Raw genomic sequence first — 25,141 nt, 5'->3', positions numbered from 1 at the left:
GCAAAGGAAGAAGAGAATGCAACACTTGTCCTTTCATCTGTGCTGAATTAGAGTAAGAAAGATTAAAAGGAAAAACAAAACATATTTCGGTGTCTGATGTTGGGCTGATATGAGTGAGAGTACTGAGGTTTATTATTATCTGTTGATGCCTGTTTGCTGTCAACAGGGTCGGTATTTCCTGCAGTCAGGGCTGTATTTTCAATGTGCTTTGACCTTTCTGTAGATAAGAGCCTAGTGGCAAATACCAGCATCCAAGCCCTTTGGAGGCTGAGTCTGGGGAGGGAGAGTAGCCCAGCAATGCAAGCCCTTCTCCTTAGAAAGTACCCACTTCTGCTGCTCCCACTGGTGGAGCTGCTGCATATCCACACTGTGCGTGCCCAGCTAGCATAGCTGCTGTTGTTCATGTAGTCGTGGTGTCAGGGAAGCAGAGGGCAGACTCCTCAACCTCTTGTAAGGTTTTGTTTGTTCTTCTGACTGCAATTTTTGTGTTTTGTCCATGAATAACTTGTCTGGGTGTTTTGGGACCAGGGACTTTTTAGGCATTAGTGGTAATGTGTATTAAAATTACTTGTAGATAATTATGTTTTAGAGGAGTTTGAGAGTTTTCTGGGCAGCATGGCAGAGAGGCAAGAGGGAAAGGTGTCTTCCTAGACCACTGTCCCCATTTTGCTTTGCTACTGAAAGTTGATTGTACGGAAAGAAAAGCAGTTTCTTCTTTCTGTTCGGTCTCATGCTCTTCTTCTCAGCATTGTGCCTGACCCCAGATCAGGCCCAGTCTGCATCAAAGATTTCAAAGCAAGTCCTTGCTTTGTACCTTTTACTCTCAGACATAAGGTCAAAATTACAAAGCTCGAGCTAATGCATCTGTTTTTCCTCTGTGTCTGCTCCCTGCTGTCACCCTGTTTCAGGTTTATTTCTGGTCAGAGTGAATGCTCTGGGAGAGGAGCAACTGTTGCTGGGCTCTTTTGGGAGTAGCTGCACTCCAAACCAAGCCTGGGATGACACTTCTTTCCTTGCAATTCGCAGTCAAGCCCCTGGCCTATTGTCCATGCTGTTCTCAGTTGAAACAACAAATCCTTTTCTTCCTGCAGTCTGGCAAGTTCTCCAGCAGCTCCCCACCCTGCCAGAGCCAGCCCCAGGGCCTGCAGTACGCTGAGGATGCTGCCGAGCACGAGAACATGAAGGCTGTGCTGAAGACCTGCTCCGTGGGTGGGGACAACACCATGGCACTCGGCGTCCGCACTCGGAGCCGGGCCAGCCGGGGTAAGTGCCAAAATTTCCTCTTTGGGTGCTCTGTTGAGGAAGTTTGAGCCAGGGTAAGCGCCAAAATTCCTCTTTTCCATTTCTTGCACTGTGGTAGCCACACAGTGGCCCGAACGTAGGTCATGTGCCCCTTGCGTAGCACTCACAGCTGAAAAGGTAGAAGGGGAAGGAGAACGTTCCAGTGGTCTTTTCATGATAGAAGTGAATTGGGGCATGGGGATGAAGAATAATTTTCCTGAAGTTTCAACACACAGGTCACAGCCAGAGTAGGGGCATCAGGAGTCCAAGCCTGCAGAAATTTTCAATTCTCCCTGCATGATGATGGTGACTGCCCACTAACACCCCAGTTCTTGTTCTTATAATGAAAGCAACATGGACCATCTGGAGAATCCGGAATGTGGTATTCTCTTTATTTCCAGTAGAAGCAAGTAGAAAGTAGCAATTCAAATTCAAGTGAAAAGATCTTGCAGCATTTTATGATTCACTGAGGTGAGTTTGGGAAGAAAATGGGTAGGAAAGAGGTGATGTGTCTTTTAACTGCCTCCCTGCTAAACTGCAAAGGTAATGGGTACTTGCTTTTGTCTTCCCCTCACCACTTCCTTACTTGCAATACATGGAAGATGATTTTGGAGTAAAGATGATGCACCAAAATTCAAGTCTTCATTTTCTTCTCTGGCATTTCTTCTCCTTCATGTCTAATATCTTACACTTTATTGATAATTTTGTTATACAACTGATAGCACATCCACAGCATCCAACACTAAGTCTGTGTGTGTGTAGTTTACTAAGGCTCAAAACCATGATTCTGGCTAATTCAGAAGTTTCACAGCCCCAATGTAAGGAGCCAGTCAGCTAACTAAAGTACAAAGATTAAATTCAAGCTGCACTACAACAAGCTGAACAGCTGAAGTAATCCACTGAATGCTGATGAGGAGAGTGTTCTGATTGTAGGAGTCAGCTTGTGTTCCCCAGAACAAAAGCAGAAGATGGGTGAGCCAGACAAGAGCTTGTCAGGAGCACTGTTGTAATAGAACTGCTCGTGAAAATTCCAGGAGATAAGGCAGATGATTAAAGGCCTGATCAAAGCTGTTCATGAATTTCAGGGATGTGGTATAAAATGGCCTTGTTGGTGATTTCTTAGCTGCTTGCAATTGTACCACATCTACTCTTTTGCGAAATTCGCTGTCAGTGTTCACACTGCACACTGGCCTTCAAATAATTTAATAACAAAGTGCACGCAGAACAGTAGCCAGTAATGGAGGAACCCAAAGATGAGTTACACAATGTTCTATGGAGTAAGGAGTGCCAGAGCCTTGGACTGGGAAACATGGCTCACTTATTTGTTTGTGGTTTTAACCAAAGTTGCTTTCAGCTTTTCGGCTTGCCAACAACTCTTCCACTCGTAACACAGCACACACAGTCATGCCAGGAGACATGACAACTCTGTGATAAGAAGGTGAATTCTTGATTGTGAAGGGGGTGAGACATGTCAAACTACACTTTATGCATTTTTCTTGTCTCCTTTACACTGCATCATGATACAGATGCTCAGAAATTGCTAGGTCTTTCAGTACAAAAGGACCTGCGTTTGTGATTTGCATCGATCTCTAAGATGTGCCACATCTTCTAGTGTCTTTGTAATAGGAGCAGAGAGAAACATGGTCACACAACACTATCCTTCCTTGGCTTATAGGCAGCCTCTAGCAGGCATTTGCCAGTTGTATGGTCAAGAGCAAGACACCAAAGCTTAAAGGAATAGAAAGTGTGCATGTAAATATATATATTATAATTGTATTTGAGTTCTTGGCTCTCTGCTGGTACAGCAAAGAGTCTAGGCTATTATTTAGAAATATACTCCATTAGGCAGATTCTTCTTCTTTGGTTGAATTGAAGTTGGGATGACTGAGCTGCCTGCTGTAATTTCCCAGAAAACCCAATTGCAAAACCAAAGTGATGCAAGAGACTTCCTCTCTTCTTTTTCCCAAATTCACTTGCTGGACTTTTCCAGGTCGTATCGGTTCGTGGAACGCTGGCAACGATGATTCACCAAACGCAACGGACGACGCCGCGGATGAGATCATGGATCGCATTGTCAAGTCCGCCACCCAAGTGCCAAGCCAGCGAGCGGTGCCTAGAGAGAGGAAGCGGTCACGAGCAAATAGGAAGTCATGTGAGTATAGAGCTATTAAATTGCTCAAAACAAGGGAACGTGCAAATATTTATGTGTATCGGTGTAGGAACCAGGCCTTTGGTAGGCAGACATGCATTAGGAGTGGCTTGAGTGTGTGCTGGTGATTGGCTTATGTTCCTCTTACTATGTTTAAACGGTGTTGCATGCAGTGGGTGACTTTGTCTTCTACAGAACTTGAAATGTCCTTAGCAGAATGAGAAGAATGGTTTATGGTGCTTTATGACAGTACTTATGCATCACTAGAGAATTCAGATCAGGACCTCAGATGGAGACTGCTTAAAATGCTGTAACCTACTGTGAACTGGCATAAAGATTAATCGTTGTGTCTGTAGCTGAACTTATTCATAAAGCAAAAAGTAGCTTGAGATATTTTCGTCTTTTAAAATCTTTCTCTCTCGTGCTGTATGCTGTCTTTCCGCAGCCCTGAAAACAAAATGTCTACTGCTGCTTGGCTGCAAAGTGGTTATAGAGGAGTTTAACTTCCACTGGGAAGAAAAGGTAGCACATTTATAAGGTGGTCTTTCAATGGTGTAGTGTGGCCTTGGGGCTGAGCTGCGGCACCCATGTTTGAAGAGTTTGGTTTCATTAGTAAATCCAGTGTTTAAGAGGTGATGAACTTTCTGGGTTTGGTTTTTTTTGTTTTGTTTTTCCTCATGTGCAGAAACTAGTGCAAATACTATGAGAACGATAACTACCCAAAGAACATAAGATTTTAGTGTTTAACGTCATTAACCATATGTGGCTTTTTGACTACCTTTCCATCCATTTTTTTAGCATTTCTGGGAAGTTAGGACAAAGAGGAGACAACAACAGTGAGTGAAAAATGACACAGATTTTCTTTTTTGTGGAGTTGTTCTAACATAATGGGTGATCAAAAACATTTGGTATTTGCTGTAAACTAGCATGTGCTGAAAGCAATTCACTTTCCCCAACATGCTAAGAAAGGAACTTCTGCATGTGGCAAGAGCAGAGGCAAAGTGGACACTTTGGTTAGATGTGCCAGTCTCTAAACAAAGAAAATGAGCTGACACTGGATTGTCTGTCTTACTTTCTGTCATACACTGTGCCTTACCTCTTTCTGGCATCACCTGCTGCTACCCACTTCCCCACAGAGTTCTGGTGTTCTGCACGTGCTGACATCTGCAGTTGGCTTGTGCATATCAAATAAATCTCCTGTATGTTTGCCTATTTCCATGCTTTATCCCTGTTTCCATGGTTTAACCCATGCTAAAGTATTTCCTCTGTTGGCAACACTGTCTTCATACACACATATACCAAAACCTCTTATTCCTAATTTTTGCCAGATACCGTTTTTTCCCAAGGAAGCACTTGCTGCAGAAACAACAAAATGGGATACTGACAATAAAAATACTATATATTTTTCAATGGAACTTTTTATACTCAGTAAAAACATTAACAGGAATTAAACATTCAGTAAATGTTTAGGCTGGGCCTGATTTCCATTGTAATTAATCATGATAGAATCCAGCTCTTGAGCTTGTTTGTTCTTCAAGATCTGGATGAGACTCTTAAGTAGATTAAAAGACAGTTTCAAAACAAACATAAAGTTCAGTAGTTTAATGTCCCTTTTAGCTGACATGTGCAGAAGCATGGAAGGAGAATATCCTAACTGAACTGCTTCACTCTGATAGTCAGTATACCTGGATGATGAATTAATGAAGTAGTTTATCTTTAAAATACACTCAGCTAGACTAATTATATGAGATCTCCAGGAAATAGAGAGACCAGCCCTTGCTAATGCATGATGTGAGTTAAATGAGCAGAAGATATTCCAGTTAGAAACACATGCACATATAAGAAAGTAGATTTTTAGGCATATCTCAATGGTTTAGATTAGCAGACCCTATGATATTTATTACCTGTAGAGCAAACAGACCCTATTATCTGATAGGTTTGATTCATTGCCTTCAATCTTCAGACTCCCATACACATCTTTTGGCTTTTGCCATGAGCTTGGTATTCAATCTATTCATGGACATCAAAGAGAAGCTCACTTGAAAGGAATAATTTTCCTTGTGCATCATGTTGCATATGTCTCATGGCTTTCAGTGCGCAACTAGAAATCTTGTCAGGCTTACTTAGCATTCGGCAAATATTTTAGTGAGCATGGACTGAGATACATGGTTTTAGCAAAATCAGAAACCCAAAAGATTTATATGCAGTTGCACTATAAACATTTGCTGTGGTTCCAGCAGAAGGTTCTCATGGACAAGGGATTTTTTTTTTCCCATTAAAAAGACAGTGAAATGTGAAAAAAACCCACAAAAATTACTCGAGTCATTTATAGCTAGAGGAAAGCAGAACAAGATTTATGGAACATGTTATGTTGAATTCAGGAAATTGTTGCAATAGGAAAATGAGACATCTTGACATGTTCATTTGAAGCATTTTACCTTCTGTGGTTGTTGAGCAGTGTGACCGTATCTGGTATGGAGAGCACTTGGTTAGGGCATAATGATGTAGAAGAGTTTGAAGGCTCAGGGCAATCATCAGAACTATAAAATGGGTGGAGGAATAAGGCAGGGAGTCCTCCAACGAATGACAGATGGAAATGTCTGTATCTGCTGGTTGAAGATAGGAAGGGTTACTGATAAATCAAGATATGACTAGTAAGAAGGAATTTGTTCAGTGGGAGCTGAAGTAAAGTACAGAAATCTAAAGTACAGGGTAAGTGCATAACAACTGAGTTCCTGTGATGATCTGGAGAGATTCTGTGCTAGACCTTTACACAGTGGAAGATTTTCAGGATAAAATTTGTCATTTAGAAGCGCAGTAATCAACTGGAAGTCACTGCCTTACAACAGGTGTTCAGTGACCTGCCTACCAGATACTAGAGTGGCACTGTATCTGAGAAAATAACATTGCAGTTGTATTTGTTCATCAGAAAGCTGCAGGATTGAATGAGCCGCAGAAACCAAAATGCTCTGTCAGCTCCTTGAGGTAATAGTTCAAAAACAGATTCAAAGGAAGGTGCCATCGAAGCTTCTGTTGTTTTGGTTTAGTTTTTTTTTTTCTCTTATATTTATATTCTGTGTGTAAAAAAATAGACCTCAGCCACTAGAGATGTCAGTTCAGCATGTTTAAATGTTTAAAATTAAGCATAAAAATTATGTTGAAAATATACTGTTTCTGTTCTTGCAGTCTAAATGCAGCTTTCTATGAGAAGGTTTTCTATAACATTATAGGGAGATGTTCAACTTAGCACTGAAATAAATATAATATAATTAGGATTGTCTGGTTCTCCTGTAAGTTTAGGAAAGCCTTCACAAGTGGTGCCATAACAAAATATGAGTGCAAGGGAAAGTTAGGAGGAGAAAGTTTTAATAATCACTCTAGTTCATATTCCAAATTTCATAAAGACTAGCAGTATCATCCATAAGATAATATTTTTTACTTATGTATATTGAATTAAAGAGCCTCCCCTAAACTCCATAATCACAAATAGGAAGATACTACTGTTTTCTTTCTTGTCCTGGATGTCTATTTAAATGTAGATCCCTTAAAAGAAAATCAGTTTTCTCGGTGATTAGACTCTTGCTGAGGTGCCATCTCCGTGTTGGTCTCACTGAACTGGACGGATCTGTCTCAGGAGAATGACACATTTCCTATGAGTCAGCATCAGGAAAAATCATACTGCAGTTTATTAAACATGAATAAGCATATGGAAGATATTTGAACTGATTCTGACATATGCTGGGCAACGCTTGTGAATGGTTAGAAATTGTAAGCAATACTTGTGAATTCCTTAGAAATAAATAGCCAAACAAGACTATTTATTTCTAAGGAAGTAGCTCTTTAAATTTGGCTTGACTGTGCAGCACTGTTTGCATCTAGGTCTTCATCTGACCCTGGATGATGAACTATCCTGTGGGGCCCGGGTGTGACGGGTATTTGATGATGAGCAGCATAGTGATGTTTTTATTAGATGCCGCTGGAGACACTGCATGGAGATGGTGCAGAGTGAGAGGCTTGTTCTCACGCTGCTTTATCTCAGAGTGTCTCTGTGTGTGTGCACACACTCCTGTTACTCTTAAATTATATTAAAATGGAAAATCTGCTTTAGATTTGAGTTAGAAAAGAGGGTTTGGAACACATAATGGTTGAATCACAATTTAATTTAATATTTCAGTGAGATAACTTGATCAAACTGATTTGTGATAATGCCTTGCTCTTTTATCAGGCTTTGAAATTATGTGTTAGCCTAATAATACACCCTGTGACAGACCCTTGAGGTATGGAAACATCTCATTAGGATTTATTGATTTATTTGTGTAATGGCTTGCAGGGAGTAAAAAATACTTAAAAATCATGATGCAGAAATGGGTGGAGGTAGGAATTGAGTCAGCCTGAATCCTAGACAAGTAAACTCGGGGCCTGTGGATTAAATACCTGATCCTAGGTCAAGTATTTCATACTGTAAACGTGAAATAGGTGTCATGGTGCGTGGTGTCAACGCCTGGTGTCATCAGGTGCTAAAATGTAGGAAAGAGCTCTGCCAAAGGACCAGGCATGGAGACCAGCGTTAGAGAAGTTTTAGTGCCACATGCACTGCTGCTTTGGAATAAATATGTTGTAAATATGTAGTACAAAGTACTACATGGGACACTGTTTGAATCCAGAGGTGTGCATTTTTTGTTGAGCATTCATAGGGTGCATTATTTAACTTGTTCTACATATTTTCTTTGTTATTTTCATTATTTTTCAGTTTCATGTCTCTCCCCTTACTTTTTCTGGCTTTGAAAATGTACAGAAGTGCCAAAATACCAGGAGGGAGACTGTTCTTCTGGTATTTATAGCCTGACTAAAAGCAGGAGTTAATGGAAATTATATGTTAAAAAAAATAAAAACCTTGCAAGAAGAAAGGGTATATAAAATTCTTTAAAGGCAAACAACTTTAAATTTGCAATTAATTATTTAAGATTTGAGTAGCTGGATTCTATCAGAAGTTAGAGTATGGGTCAGAGTTATCTAGTTAGAGATGCATATTTAGGAACAATTTTTGCATTTAGAAAAAATAAATCTATGACTGATGGTATTCAATACCAGTCAGTTTGTCCCTACACAAAGTACTGAGCCTTCAAAAGGCCAATGCCTTGTTTAATAAAAAAAAAAAAATTATTGAATGAAAACCGAATGTGAGGTAAAGCACTTAGAGCTCTGGCAGCTGGAAGGTTATCTCCATTAGATGCCAAGATAGCTTGAGTCTTGGGTGCCTTTTAAGAATTACATTCTTCCATCCTTAGGATGGCAAGATCTTTGCAAAAGTAGGAGAATAAAACTCTACAATAAATTAAAAAAGACCCAATTAATTTAAATTATTAATAATAATTAATTAATTTATAATAAATGCAGCTGACCACAGTAAGCTCTAGAGATTCACATATATGATCAGGGTGAGGTCTCTGTAGTCCCTTCTCTCATCTATGCCAGAGGCCAACGTCAACAGCTGTAGGAGAACAAACAGAAAAGGAAGAACCACAGAAGCATAGAATCATGAAGGTTGGAAAAGGCCTCTAAGTTCATCAAGTCCAACCTTTGACTAACTACTACCATACCTGCCTGTTGCATAACCATTAGCCATCAGTTGGTAACCCATAGGACTTGCCATGAGTTTTGATAGTAATAAATTTATTTAAATCTTGAGGCTAAATATCTGGTTCCGTGTTTTCAGTTTTGTCCATTGCAATTGATGGCATACATAATTGTGATTGTTGATAGCAGTACCATTTCTAAGTTGGCACACATTTATTTATAAGTCTTCAGTTTCCACTTTGCAATGTGTATTATGGGTTTTTTTAATAGCTTTTTTTTAAAGATATCTGGTTTTGACAGGTAGGGTAGACATTCTACTTTTTGCATGTTCAAATGTGTAGTACTTATATATTTTGTTGGCAGTCTCCATGAGTTTCAGACCATACCTGTCATTCGTCAGGATTTGTTCAAGTGTTTGCCTGGTCCTAGCACTGCAGAGGGAACTTGCAATCATCCTGCACAGTTCTACATGATGTAGCCTTCAAAACAAAAGGGTTTTTAAAAGGCTGGTTTAAATATCTAGTTTAAAAATTTGCTTGTAAAAGAGGTTTAAATTCATTTTCCACTCACTATTTTAGAGGAATCTGTGAGTCATTTCTAAAATGAGCATTATTCTGTTAGAAATTATTTCTTTTGGGGCTTGTGGTCTCAAAATTTCTGATTGAAACTTTTTTTTTTTTTTTTTTTTTTTTTAAATAGAGGTCACATAACAAGTTATCCTAGCCTGCACCAGTATGTACACTTCTTAGCTTTATGTTGGATTCCTGTACCACTATTAGAGATTTGTGAATTGTGAATTGTAGTGTTTGCTTAAAACTGAGCAGCATTGTTGTAATACAGCAACTGAATAAGGGGTGAGCAGTCATTGCCTTTATGTGGGAAGTCAAAATTAAATATGCAATGTTTACAAAAACTACTTCTCCTGTATCCCTGTTCATTTCACTTCACAGGGAGAAGAGAGATATGAACACTACACAGACATTTTCACGTACATGTACATTACAACCCAAGCACAAAGAGCGTGTGTAGGAACAAAGAGAAAACTGCTGTGGTGGTGGGGTGGTACCAGGGGGTTTTAGATTAGCTGTCACCTCCTGGGACTAAGTGCCTGTCCAGGTGAAGCCAGTGTCTCCTCAGGATCTGACAGCATAGGCAGACCATCCTTGTGCCGTCTCCAACACTGAGAAAACCAAATACAACTTTGCATGGGCTTCTAGACAAGGACTTAAAAGTGCCAGAATCTCTCTGGCCATCTCTTCTTAGCCAAGTGGCACTTCCTTAATTTCAGGAGAGAGCAAGCTGAAGGTAATGCAGGGGAAACCAGCAGGAGATGAGCAGCTGATAAAGAGCAAGTGGTATCAGTATTACATGTAGAAAAAAAACACATTCCTGTTTTCCTGATCACAGCATAGTAGCATTGACATTTTCTATATAAATACCATTATGGTACACAGTTCTGCTACTTTTTCAACTGAGGTTCTGTAGGAAGAAGAAATAACTTTACTCCATTTCTTTGCATCTTACAGGAGATGCAGATTGTTGTTTTGACTTTTGGCAGTTTGCCATTCACTGCATCAGTGAATTCCTCTATGTTGCCCTCTGATCTTATTTTAATTGATGTGTTTTGAAGGTAAAGGCTTTTGAATTATTGTCACAGGATTCATTCCCAAAAGTAGGATATCGAAGTCTTAAGTATTTTAAAAAATACGGATAGTTGAGTTGCACACCATTAATCCGAAGTCGATAGAATATGTATTTTGTTTGCTTTCTCTTGGTATTAAAGTAACTTGCAAATTTTTCTCCAACCAGTAATTTGTTCCTTATTTGTATCATCCTTCCTTCCTGAAAGATCATGTGTTTCAGCATCCTAGTAAGAACTAGGCGGCAGTGAGTTTCTGGCTGACAAAATCTCTGAGTTCCTCTGGAAAGCAGCTCACCTAGGAACGAGAGAAGGCAGAGAGGTACAGGGCGGCGTTTCTGAAGGAAGTGCAGCAAACAAACACGATCTCCTGTGTGGCTTTCCAGAGCATGGTGCTCTCAACAGCTGCCAAAGGGAGCCCTCTGCTGCTACCAAGGAGATGAGCAGAAGAGGCTGGGAAGGCAGGGATTTGCTTGGACACGAGTGTCAGAAGCGTTTGGAGGGAAGTCTCTCTTAGAAGATGGACGAAAATGTTTCATAAAAAGAAATTATGCATATATATATTATATATATGGCTTTCTCTAGGCAGAATAACACCATCTGAATAGTGAATTTACAAGATTGTTTTGATCACAGTTATTTTTCATCTGATGGGCTCATAGAGACGATGCCTTTTACTGTTTTATTCCCCAGCGTGGATTCCTAATGGCAATAATTAATTTGCATTCTGCAGAGCCCAGGTGCTCAAGCTTGGTCATACTCCCCTGCCAAGTCACTCTCCAAGAGACATCTCTATGTTCAGAACCTAAAAACCCCGCTTAGGGGAGTCATTTTAAAATTGCAAATGAAAGGTAAAGGCTGCAGGCCCTTAAACACTCACATTAGATGATTTACTTTTTGTATCCGACATCCTGTCTTTTTCCAACCTGTGCGTTGTTAATGCATAATCTGGTCTTGAAAAGTGTGTAGTGACTCTGTCATGCAGCCTTGGTTGCTGGTGAGCTTTGTACCCTTGATGCTTTACCAATTATTAGTGGAATCACTTCTGACTGATGAAGTTAAGTGGGAGTAATTATGAAAGAGGTTGCAGCAGGATTGCTTTTAGTAGTAACTCATCATAGTGGAATTTGTGTAAATTAAGGGGATTTTGTCATAGAAGGCTGTCAAGGAAGGAGTTAATTCTTTTCTGCTCTACTTTTGGGACTGTGTAAATGATGATCTGTGAAATACATAAAGTTGGTAACTTTAACAGTTGCAAATGCGTGTTAAATGTTACTTTGAAAACGGGTATGCTCTTCATGCAGCCCAGGTTCTCTAAAGAAATGCTGGTTTTTGGGGTTTTTTTTCCCTATAACATAAGCCACCTGGAGATGAAAATCAAATTTAACTTTCCTTATGAAGTGCCAGTTTGTCCTGTCCCACTGCTAGACTCCTCTTTATGTCACAGCCACTATAAGTTACACCCAGAGGTGGTTGTGACCTACTAAATTTCTTGTTAGGAGAGACTTCTGCCATCTGTGAAGTGTTGACAGGACTCAAAGCTGCAGAATAATAATACATAATACTGTGTTGGTTCTGAGAGCTTTCTGTGTGGCTGACCCAGACAAAGACCACACTTCAGTTGTCTGTACTTCTTCAGAGAAGTGTGTGGTATACTCCAAAAATTCACCTACAAATCTCTGTAAGAAAATTGCCACACCTACACATAATGTTAAAGCTTTTCTATTAAGCATTTAGGCATATCTATTAAGCAGTGATATATGCATAATTAAGCATAACTTACATAGACATAAAAACATGACAAGAATTAAAATAAGAAAATATGAGCAAGGCTGTCTGGACTGAACTTTTGAGTTGCAACTGCCATTGCTGGACTCACTGTAATAAAGTCCAAGACAATATATTAAATGTAAATATATGAGAACTTAGATGAAGTGTGCAAGCTGGAAATGGATAGATAAGAGAAAAAAAATCTAAGATACATTAAATGAAATGAGATGATGGAGCTGGCCTGTATTGCCTCGTATAATCTGCCCATCCTGTTGTCCTCACTGTGAAATTTACAGCCACATGGAATTTTCTTCATTCAAGTCAGCAACTTGCAGCTGCTTTACCTTTGTAGCCAGGACCGAGGGAAAGTTCTGTGGCTGCCACATCTTTGTAACAGGAATGGCACTCATTCTGTGACTGCCTGAGCAGTAGAATGGTCACATCTATTCTGCCTTACAAGTGACTCACACAGATGTAGACACACATGCCAAAAGCCATTGCAAGTGCAAGAATAAATGGCGCCAGCCAGACTGATCTTTACTGTTTATTGAATCCTAAAAGAAAAAGGTAGGGAGAGAGGAAATTAGAAGTGCTATTTGTTCTTTAAAAAAACAACCAAACCCTAGATAATTATATTCTCTGACAAAGCTATGCTTCAGGAATTGCGCTTTTTTTAAAAAACTTTCCCAGCATAGTGCAAGGGCTGTGTATCTCTGTAGATTTTAACCCAACAGACAGAGTCAAATTAGTTGAGTTCATCATAAGCACACTGTATTCTGCCAGGATATCAAACAGAATTCTAGATTTCATGATTAACAAGGAATATCATACCCTCTAACCCCAGAAAAACAACATTTAGTTTCTTGGTTATGGGATCTCAGCAGGCTTTGCTTGTGACAAGAGTAAAAGTTATTTTCTCTCTATGTTATGTTTCTATAGCAAATGCTTTAAAAATTGCTTGAAGAACCTAGAAGGTCATTTGAAAGCCTTATTTTTATTGTCACTGCCTCCAAAATACATTCCATAACTCAGTTTAATGTGATCTGCAGCAGGCCAAGAGTTTTACAAGCCAAGATATTATGTCTAGTCCAGTTAGAGACATGACAAAGTTCAGTGAAGCAGGGAGAGTGAAGACCTAGGTTGAGAAATGTAATTTTGCATTGTCTATAAAACATGGAAGGAAAATATCTCCCTATGTTCAGTTTTGATGACGGAACATGTTCATGACCTAAGGTAGAGGAGCCCTACCAAGCTTTCTGAGGAAACAGACCAATGACTGAGGACATCAGTGTAACAGAATGTCAAGACAAGGTTCACCCACCTCCCACAGCAGTTTTTGCTCCTGTAGATAACTCAGCTTTCTCCTGTTTTCATCACCCACAAACCTCCCTATTCAACAAGTCAGTGCAGAGAATAGTGGGGCCAGAATTTGTCTTATTATGTATGCTGCACCCATTCACTGTACCTTCAAATAAGGAAATGTACTGTAATTTGTGCATATTAGATACAATTTTTATATAGAGACCCTTTTTTTAAACTACTTACATCTCCCTAAGTACAAACACTAAGTGGCTTCATTTGTTTCAGACTGGCCTTTCACATTACAGGGTTAAGAATTCCCTCATTTGAGTCTGGAGGATGGTTCTGTCAGCTGTTGTCTTTCCAGCGGCCCATTGATGGTGGACAGCTTTAATCTTGCCAGTAGCCACAGTATATTGCAGTATCTGACCCCACATGCTTAGTTTATACAAGTCAGCTGCCATCAGTTTTCATGGGAATCATTCTTTCACTGAAAATATTCTTCACATCTTTGCTTTTTATTATTTTCATGACAATCTCATTATAACCACAGAAGTTCTGCATTGTTTGGACCTCCTTTTTCCTCTTTTTTTATTTTCTTTATTCTTTTTTACTCCTGGCCCTAATACCTTAAGTCACTGTAATATTTTAAACCCAAGTTATCATTCTCTGTATTAAAGGAGAGCTAAGTTAGAACCAAGGGGTGTTTTGTTTAATCACACCTGAGTATGTCCCTGGAATTCATTGGGTATTGTCATGCCTACTTGTTTTTCAGTGGCACAGAAAATACAGGTGTGGGGTTGGTCTCCAGACTTCTTGTGTGTATCATAAAGCAAACCCAGAACAGGGCACTCATCTTTACCACCTCCTACATACAGTATTTCTTGAGTCATCAAAGAGTTAATACAAAAGGATGTCAGTCTAATACTTTAGTATGTTTGATAGGTAGGCATCTGGAGATTCAGAGGCTTACCTTGGTTAACACAAAGAAGACTACTTGCTTTTCTGTGACGTTCCTTTCTACCATGGTATTTTAACTCCTAATTATGGCTTCTGAATATAAACTCCTGTAGTTTTCTTCAAAGAAACCTTTATGTTATTGTAAATCCATTTGGCTTTTCCTAGTAAACTAGTAATTCTCTTACTCAGGCTGATGCAGGAATTTAAACAACTATGTTACAGAGGTACTAATTTTCCTTTCAGTTGTTAGATAGAGTCTCAGCTCAATTATTTGTGTAGTAGCAATTGTACGGACCCAAAGAAGGTTGTTCTAGATTTATCTTATCATAAATAAGAGCAGAATTTAGCTTAGTCCAATATTTAACCAGTCTTAGCAAAGTACATCAGTTCCTGTGAAATTGATTTCTTCCTGTCTGACAAGAAAAAATAGCTTTGTTTTACAGTTACTGTGCTCAGTTTGAAAACATGAGTGAGTGCGGTCTGAGAGAGTTGGGGATATGTGTGAGAGCAAGCCTGAATGCATTTGGTTTGACGCTTCCTCAGAAGTGTCTAAAACGGGGAAATTTGTTCCACGTTTGGTTTTAGAGTTCACTTTTGCATCAGTGGGAAGATGCAATGTCATCTAGACAGTCACCCTGGGAAAGTTTGGTCCCCTGTATTTTTTGGCATGACACTATTGTCTGGTGGCCAAACAAGCTACGGTCCATGTTTGGCTGTTGATGTAGAGAGGGTAAAGAAAAAAGCATTCGGAGGAGAGACAGTGCAGGCTGCAGCTTTCTTGGATTTTTTCCTTCCACTCCTGATACAGTTAATTTTAATACAGAAATAAGCATTGGGTGATTCACTGAGACCTTAAGATCCTCTAGTATTCCACAGCATATGTCTGGAAATTAACAATTGTCAGCATAGACATTCTGGATATCAAATCTGAGAAGCCAGAAAAAGTGCCAGTGATGAGAACTGACTCATAAGTCCTGTTGGGTATTCACCAAGGAGACAAGAGCATTTTCTGAAGTTTATTTCTCTTCTGGTTATATTTTTTAGTTTTCTTAAACTTAGCTTTGTCATTTTCATTTAACCTTCCAGTGCTTTAAGATCAGTATTGGTAAACTTGGAAGATGTTAGTATTGTAGGAAAAGCTGGGTATCCAAAAAGGCTTTCATGCAGACCCCTGGTGGTGTTTAATAATACAAATAATCTAGGAGAAAGGAGTGAGCTTTGGAAAAAAGTTTTCAAGTAAGGGCTTGATAATGGAGGGATTAGAAATGTGGCATTCCCAGTTCATTTGATTAACCTCAGTAACTGATGAAAGTGGTTTGACAATCAAGCATAAATCCCGTTCATTCAACCTGCATGGTATCAAATGTTCAGATACACTGTATTTTTCCTTTATCTTATCCCCTTGTTTTCTATGCCAATCCATTCCCTTCTCTTACTCCTGTTCAAACCCTTGAGTGTGATCACCCAGTTTCAGTTACATGGACTGAGTATCTCAGTAAATGAGAGATCTTAATTGTGCGAAATGATGCAAAAACGCCTTGACCACTCTTTGCAATTGGTTTCTCTAAGATTAGTTTCCTCTAGAGTTCACTCTTTCAAGGTTCTAAATATATTCTGTTCAATATGAAGTCACTGTTTATGCTTTGCATGCAGCTTGAACTTCTCGGTGTGCGTTTTGTACTTGAAGAACATTAAAGTGTGAGCACGCCACTTGTGTTTTGAATTAAAGCACATCTACCTGAAAATCATAGCCCCTGTAAAACTAGGAGGACACTGATTCTCTGTGTGTGTAGTCACACAGACTCTTGTTTCTGAATAAAAAAGGCAATCACAAATATCAAAACTTTTGCCAGGGCTAGTGTTCAGAACACTCTGTGGAAAATTAAGAAACAAGATTTTGGCTTAGATTTATCATTTAAATTCAGCTAAAGTGCTGCAGAGTACCAATTGCAAAGGTGACACAAATGGCACTAGGATGGGGGAACATTACAAAAGAAAGGGGAGCATGTATGAAAACAGTAGATTTAATTATTTTAATCTACTATAGTTATGTTCATAGTCTTTTAACTTTGAGGGGGGAGGGTTTAACACATTTAAAGAGTCTCAAAGGATTTAATATGATATATTTAATAGATCCCTATAAAGAGCCCAAAGCTCTTTTAAAAAATTCTTATGACATTATAAAATAATAGGGCAGATGATACTTTCTGTGGACTAAAAATCAACTGATACAATTTCAGAGAAAAAAAAGTCTTAAAAAGCTGCGGTATTTTTTCCTTAAAACCTTTTGTTGACTAAATGTCAAAATGACAAATGAATTTTTGCCTGACTGGAGTTTCTGCTGATGCTCCCATGAATTTGCTATAGAGCATTACTCAGTGTTTCTGAACTTGAGGCCCTAAATAGACATCAACTTTTGATTTGATTGAGCTTGCATGTTAACAGGGGTTTTTGCAGCTGAAAGTCTTGTGTAATTATTGATTCTAATTGTTTGCATTTCTTTGTTGTTTCTTGTTTGGTTTGTTTTTGTTTTTTTTTTGTTTTGTCTGCTTTTGGAATTCATGACTATGCAGTGAGAAGGACACTAAAGAGTGGGCTCACACCAGAAGAAGCCAAAGCACTGGGCCTCATCAGCACTTCTGAGATGCAGGTTTGACATCCCAGAGGTGGCAACAAGAAGAGCCGTTCATCCGAAGCACACAACCCTTCAGCGTGGCATTGGACTGCCAGCCTCCTCTGCTGCTCCCAACATCCTATCCTCTGTAGTTCAATTTTAATAAGCAACAAAAAGCAAAACCCCACATCCAGGGCAGAAGAAGGGTGTGCCACAGCTCAGCATGACGTCCAGACGGTAACTGAGGAGGCATTTGAGTGTTCCTAAGTGAAAGTACATTGCTTCGTCTTCTCATGGTGTGTCGATGTGGATAGAAGGGGGCTCTCTGAGTTATCTGTCATTATGTGAGCTGTGTTTGCGTTGGCTTTCCTTGTGCCCTGTTTTAGTCATTGTAAATGTATGGCGTTTTGTCAATGCAAGGAACAGTCCTTAAAGAGGCAAAATAACTCCTGTTACAGCAACCCAAATTTTCCTCAAGCAGATTCATTAAGCAAAGATGCACAGTCTGTGCAACCCTGTGGTTTGTTGGGTTTTTTGTTATTTTGTCACCAAAGAATGTAAAAATGTATGCGTACCTTTGTATATGTACAGACTGAATGTGTGGACATGTGTGCATGTATCTGTACATATGCAGTCACGGTGTGAAATCATGCTTTTGCTGAAGCCAGCTGGACCGTGATTTTCACTGTGGGGCCTTACTGTTCCACCTGGACAGGAGGAAAAGAATGTCTTTTTTGCAAGAACTCAGTGTTGTTCAGCGTGATCCACCCTGTGGGGCAGGCCATGGCCTGCAATACAAGTGGAGAGTTTAGGATCCTGAATTTATGTGCATGAATGCACACTCATACTGTACATAGCAGCATGCACACAGAGGAGAGAACACAAGTCCTCCCTCTGGCTGGGCTGTGGCTCTGCATTTGTACAGTTTTGGAGAGATCTACATCAACAATTTTACATATTCGATAAATGCATTTGAATGCTAAGATCAAGAAGTTTTTTGTTCACTTGCCTGTGCCCTTCATGCTGCTTTTCTCTGCTGCAAGATAATGTGGTGGTGATTTTATTTCAATTTAATGAATCTGAATATGAAATAGCCCTGCTATAAAGCCTGCTGTGTTTTTGCTGTTCTGTTACTGCTGGTTTTTTGTGATTATCCTTGATACAAGTGGAGTGGGTACCACAGTAAACAACTCCAATATATTTGCCCTTATCTCACAGTTTTGTAACTGACTTTTGTAACTGCCCTCAGCATGTTTGAAGAACCTTTAGTCGACTCATCTGCCTTTAAGTGGAGGACATATACAGCAGTGAAGATGAATTGAACAGTCACTTCAGACAGTGTTGAAGTATTTTGAAGAGAACTGCAACCAACATTAACATAAAAGGGAACTTTTTAAGCCAAAGTCTGTATATGGCCAATAGATCCTCAAGGATGCACAAGATTGTCTCTTTCCGTTGCCTTAGCCTCTAGATTAAGGGTATGTCTGCACAGCAGTAACAGCTGAGACTTTCTTTGAGCTGGTTAACTGAGGAACTGCAGCAGTTAAGTCATGGTAACAGAGTTTGATTTTGACTGCAAAACACACTTGGAAAATAGAGTTAAATAATAGTCTATGCTGGTGTCCTAATGCCATAGCTATGTTGGTTCTGGCACCCAGGCCAGGTCAGGTACTTCAAGTTATTCCGCTAAGCTCTCTTTAAGGACAGGATAATCACTGAAGATTGTTCAAGGGAGTTGAACCAAACACAATAAACCTTTGAAACCATTCATCACGCTGCATTGAGCACAGCATCCAAGTGATGACAGAGCCAGGTAGCTGACAACACTGCAGTGAGATCTGTGGCTGAACATCCTGCCTATGCTGTCCACCCTCTTGATTGTAACATTTCATTCTTTATCTGCTGATACCTTGGATCTCCCATGGAATAAAAAGTCACTAATGAGCAACGGTTCTTAAGAACAGCATTGAGTTTGATGTGGTTTTCCCCTCAATTTGTTAAAAAGCTGATTTTACAAGTAGACAGAAGGCAATAGCTGGGTAATCAATACAATATGTTGTGTATTCGAAGGCTATGGAAAGGAAGAAGTTGGTTAGGAAACAGAAGTGGCATATAACTAATTTCACTGTAAAATAGGCAAGACCTATGAGCATCTGGATTTTAAAATGGATCTACATGTGCTGCTCACCACTACGCTTGCTTAAGGATGCTTAGAACAAAGAACTGAAGGTAAGGGGGGTTTGTGGAGGTGTTGGAAGCCTGAAACAAGAGGAAGACACCCGGAATGTAATGGTCGTGTTGAACTGTGCTACTTGCTAAATGATATTAAAAAACAAAACTGCAACAAAGTACATTTATGCTGTCAGAGATCCTGTATTTGATTGGAGGGAGAAAATCAAACAAGTCTTTAAAATCAATATTTTAATTAGATGTTAATTAAATTTAATTTTAAATAAAAATATGCTGAATGTGCAAAATTGGTCACCACTTGGCTGTTTGTGACCACTTTCTGACAGGGAAAAAATTTTTGTTTCATTTAAGCATAGTAGAGCGTCTGTCTCTGAAACATAACATAGCTGATGAATTGTTAATAGTTGGGCATATGTATTTTCCAAATTGTGCTAAAATTGTGACAAATTTTATATGTTTCTTATCAAGGAGAACGTTAAATACGGGGAATAATATAGGTTGGAATAAGTTCAGTGGGAAAAAAGGTGGTTTCTTTCATATTCTCTGGATATAAGTGTCTTACATGTGAAGCAGATTCTTCCTTCTCTGTTCTTCCATGGCATTTGTTTTTCTGTTTGTGTTCTCTATCTGTAAAACTGATAGCAACTTTCCCGAAGAATAACTTGGTCTTCTTTATGCACTAGTATACAGTCAGATAAATTCCACTGTCCTCAGCGTTTATTGCAACAAAATGATCAGACATAGTGTAGCACTCTAACTACAGGAGAGATTTCCATTTTGGTTCCTGATAAAAATGACCAACTAATCTGTAAGGTGGTAGTATTTCCTCCAGAGTCTGCCAGCGTGTCCTGACTATGGGGATAATATTTGTTCCCATTCATCTAACTAGTGGATTCCAGATGAAGTAGAGGAATTTATTATATCTGTATGCCTCACTCTGTCTAGTGAGGTTGTAACCTTCAGGTTTTGAGCTGCTGCCTGCCCTTCCATCATTGGAAGAGTCCACCATAAGGATGTAATACTTGTTTTAAGACATGTTTTGTGTGAGATGTGGATTGGTTTCTGACAAATATAAAAGTCTTGGATACACAGTGTAGTAATGCATGTTCTCATTTCTCACTCAGAGATCCATGAAGGCTGTTTTTAAACTCTTGCAGCCATAATACCTACCTCTCTTCCCTTTCCTTTGATAGATACAGTCAGCTGCAGATGCAGTGCCCAGAGCATTGTGTGTTTGACTGCCACCATGCCTTTCCAATATGGATGCTGAGGTAAACTTTAGCACATGAAATAACCTTGAAAGGGAAGCTATCCCAATTTTCTTTCATCTCACTTGATGTTTAAAAGCAGACTGCATGCAAATACTTTCTATAATCTCACTCCCAAGTGGAGATAACACTCAGTAGCAGTTGCGTGGCTGCAGTGAAGAAACCCCCAGGGAATGCTTGCGTGCCACACTTGAGAGTAAAAGATCCCTCACAAAAGTTAAATTCATCACTCTTCACCTTTCAGTCAGGCCAGGCACCAGGCTCATGGATTCCAGATGTTTTATAACTCCTTGGCTGCTACGTATGACCTTTCTGTTAGATAGCTCCTTGTCCATAATCCAAAATCAACAACAACAAAAAAAAGGTGGTTTAATGAGGGTCTTTCTTTCTCCCTTAAATACTGGAAGCAGCTTCAAACACGGTTTTAAAAATACATTTCTTTTTCTCTTTTGACACCCTTTTTTAGTGAATCTCTGCAGTGGTTGTCAGCAAAATAAGGCATGGGTTTTGTAGATGGACGAGACTTTGGCTTTAACGTAATAGATAATCACATGGGAATATCAAGATATGAGTTATTGTCCCAACTTAACAGAAATTTCGAGTCAGTCTTGATGTGGGTGAGCAGCAAGGGCCTCCTTTAAGGTTCTGCAGGACAGCACCTTAAATCCCTGATGCGCTGTGCTCTAAGTGTACCCTGGCCAACACTAAAAGCTGTTGAAAAGTTACATTTGAGGACTTCCACAACCCTGGAAACCTCAAGGGGCACGATGCCATTGTAGGTGCAGCAAATGGTTCCTTTTGTCAGGCATCTGCCCTGCAGCAGCCTCCCTGGGGGTACAACCACTGCAAGTGGCTGTCCAAAATGCTTTGGAAGCCGTGTGGCTGATGGCAGCGGTCTGTGTTCAGCTTCACTGTGAAGCTGTGGTTATTGCAATGCTTTGATTTCACAGAGATGAAATGGGAACAAAGTGTCAGCCCACCAGTTTCACATCCTTCATCCTTCCACTGCAGCTCATGGACAGGCGCATGTGCTTCCTGCTTCTCTCCAAAGGATGCATGGGGACGCAGTCTTAGGCAGAAGCAGGAGCGTATTCCTCCTTCCTTTTCACTCCTGTAGCTTCACTGCACGTGTTCCAATCCTCCCGTTACCTTCAAGGCGGGCTGAGCGTGCGCTGGTGGGCAGCCTGACCCTGGACACAGATGGTGGCTCTGTGCTTGCAGCGATAGGACGCAAGAAACACTTGTTTAAGCTGGAAGGGATACAACTGTTGATGCTCCTCTGGAGGAAAAACTGTCAGGGACTTACAGGTTCTGAAAGAAAACTGACTGAAGTGTTTTTGAATGAGAAAATATTTGGTTGTAGGCAACCATTGAAAACCATTCACAAACATTTGAACAGCATGTAAAGCCCATTTTTCTTTGCTTCAACTGTGGCAGCAACTGGCTCAATTGGAATTTCAGATGTGACCCCAATACTTTTTTGGCAAGCAATTTAATAGCTACATAGCAAGGAGTTTCAGAGACGTATAGTTTGATGCTTATGCCAAAAAGAAAAAAAAAAAATCTAATTAGTCCATTTCACATTGAGTGGCATAAAAAGATATATTTTGTTTAATCACTATGTAATGCAGAGGCTTCTGTGAAAGAAAAGGTTTATTTGTAGCATTGGATGCATTTCTCCTTTTTAAAGACTGTCTTTGCGCATATAATGTCTTTTTTTTTGTGAGCTGGGAATTGTAAAAAAATGTAAAGTAGAAGAGGATGTGTTTCTTAGATGAAGGAGAAATAATGTAAAATTGTGTAAATGTCACTACTCATGTTTTTCCATGTTCTGTGTAGCATAGTGTAAAATAGGCTCTCCAGCAATGTTATTCTGTGAATTGTAATTTAAAAAACAAGCCATGCATGGTCAGAGATATTATCTACAGGTCCTTTTGGTTGAGTTTTTGTTTTGTTTGTTGTTTTCTTATTTTAGGTGAATACATCCTATGTTAAGTTTAATTGTCCATGAAAATGCATTTTTGTTTCTGTTTTATTTCATAAAGAACTTGAATTACTCTTTTAAGATTTTATTACACACAGAGCTCACCTACCGTTTGTATTGTTCCTTCAGAAGCTGTGTCACGTTCAGTACAAACCAGGAGGTGATTTTATTTTTATCTGCCTCTTCTCACCCCACTCTTCCCACTTTACTGTCTGGAAGATCCAATCACACTTTTTTTTTTTTTTCTTTTTTTTTTCTGTGCCATGCAGGGTCAATATGGAAAACTGACCGCAGACCAGTGTCCAAAATTTCTTGATATAAGTAGTTAAAAAGCTCACCTCTACAGCGTTGTGTAAACACATCTTGCAATAAAGCTTTATAAAGCACTGACTGGGTTGGTTCTGTTTTTGTTGATGAAGCCAATCACGGGAGCTTGGATGGAAAATGGATGGGAAGGGGGGTCATGTAGTTTTTTCCCTCATATCTTCAATGTAGCTGCAATGCCATCATGTGGACATCAAAACAGCTGCCATTAAGCCATCTGGGTGGCCTGATCATAAAAAGCTCATCTTTTACACTTAGTTCTACAGTTTGAGTTTAATTCCTAATCTTGAGTGAAGAAAATGAAAATGTGTCTCTGATTCTTCAGGCTTTCAGTACCCCAGCCCTACAAATCCTCACTTAAACATATGTGGCACTGCTGCCAGCTTGGAGTTGGTTCCTGCCTAAAAAATACTCTGTGCACAGAGTGCACAGCTTAAAGGTATGAGATTTATAGAAGTAAACATCAATAAGATGAAAGACAACCTCCATATGGGGAAGTTTTTCACATTGCCTCTGCATCAAGATGTGGAACACTGTTCCTGCCAGAGCTTCAGAGCTGTAAAGTGACCTGTAAACAAGACTTGCCTTTAACTTGGCTGACATACATTTCATGCTTCATGGTGGGATGTATTTTTCTGGTGGCTGCCTATTGAGAATGCCTGGAGAGGCAGTGGTCTGTCAGTTTTCTCTCTTTCCTGGTCTCTGATGCTTTCTTTACTGCTGTTTCCCAGCACTCGAGAGAGACTGAGTTGACAAACGTGGCATCCCTGCCCCTACAGAAGGTGAGCTGAGCTCTACCTGCAGGTTCAATGACTATGGTGACAAGGGGTTCAAAGTGACATATAGGAACTCAAAGTGCTCGGGCTTCGGCTGCTAGTCCTGGGAAAAAGCTGCTCACAATTGCTCTTTTGAGTTGCACGTGTAATGAGGTCAAAATATATTATTCGAGACAGCTGCACATGTTCATAGCGGCATCCTGGAAAATAAAGTAGGTTGACAGAGAGTCTGAGAGAGAATTTTCACCTGTGGTTTCTGAGATTGTAGAAGCTGATATAGAAGCCTAGGTATGTAAGCCTTCCTCCTTTTTAATTAGTTTTTAAAGTTATTTCTACTAGAAAAGGTGCTTTTTGGGATATGGCTGCATCCCTGAAAGAGCTGCTTAGCATTCCAGATGCACTGGTGTAAAGTCTAGAGGATGAAAGGCTACCAGCCAGAAATGTGGTAATGCTTTTTAAAATAAATATATAAACCAGGTTTATTGGCCAGACACTTTTCTATCACAGCATATCCATTAGCAGTTCTAAATTCCAGATGTGCAGTGACAATGCGTACTTATATTTTTCAGACCTGGTGCCCAGTCAGAACTCATATGTTGTCACAGAGAAGACTCTGGCCTGTAGTCAGGGATGAGTAAGTTTGCAGTTTATCCATTGCAAAGCTGCATGCCCTGGTTTATAAACACTTCAGAACAGTTTGAGAATGCACAACTAAAGAAAAGAAAAAAACAATTCTTATTGTAACTTCTCCAAGTTTTATGATAGAAATGCAGTTTGGAAAAGGAGAGGACTGTTCTCAAAACTTCACCTCTTGCAAGTTTCTTTGCAGGAAATGGAGAATGATGCCTGTATTGGCATCTCCCTGATGAGATGGACCTCTGCTGGGAAATCCCAAAAGGAACACAGCCTCCATGAATTGTCATGCCAGTGAAGGCCTCTCCACGATTTTCCTGAGTGAATTTTGAGTAGGAGCAGGACTCACCCATCTGAGGAGGTATTCTGCTCAAAAATACTGATTCTCAGTTTCTGAGATTGAGAGTCCAGTTCTCTCCAACACCAGCCTCTCTCCCAGGGCTCCACCAAGCTTGCTGTCTCACTGGAGCCAATTCCAGAGCCTGTCATTTGTTATGTAGCTGCAAAACACCATGGAGCGTGTCATTGTACAGAAGATGTGTACCAGCACTGGGGAGGGTGAGACTCTTTCAATGTCCCAGGACACATCCCTGGGCATATCTTGCTCTGTTATTGGTGTTGAAATGAGCAGAAATGCTTTAAGCATATGCCAAAACCTTGCAAATAAGCTTGTAACG

General features: G+C 39.8%; 1 protein-coding gene across 6 annotated transcripts in view; it reads left to right on the top strand.

Moving 5' to 3' along the window:
• The window catches only part of FHOD3 (formin homology 2 domain containing 3), a 379,860-nt gene extending 356,743 nt beyond the window's left edge, over positions 1 to 23,117 (top strand). For 3 of the 6 annotated variants that reach the window (XM_040087661.2, XM_040087652.2, XM_040087625.2), the window contains 3 exons: positions 1,092 to 1,263; positions 3,272 to 3,433; positions 17,249 to 23,117. In XM_040087661.2, coding sequence (XP_039943595.1) covers positions 1,092 to 1,263; positions 3,272 to 3,433; positions 17,249 to 17,331 — 417 coding nt within the window. In that variant the 3' untranslated portion in view covers positions 17,332 to 23,117. Of the gene's footprint in view, positions 1 to 1,091; positions 1,264 to 3,271; positions 3,434 to 3,875; positions 3,953 to 4,228; positions 4,267 to 17,248 lie in introns of all 6 variants that reach the window. The other 3 variants (XM_058422724.1, XM_058422691.1, XM_040087634.2) reach the window with 2 other exon arrangements.
• Positions 23,118 to 25,141: the final 2,024 nt, after the last annotated feature.

This window comes from Hirundo rustica, chromosome 1 (genome assembly GCF_015227805.2).
Source record: "Hirundo rustica isolate bHirRus1 chromosome 1, bHirRus1.pri.v3, whole genome shotgun sequence".
In the NCBI taxonomy this organism is placed as follows: Eukaryota; Metazoa; Chordata; class Aves; order Passeriformes; family Hirundinidae; genus Hirundo; species Hirundo rustica.
This window is presented reverse-complemented; position numbering and strand designations above follow the sequence as displayed.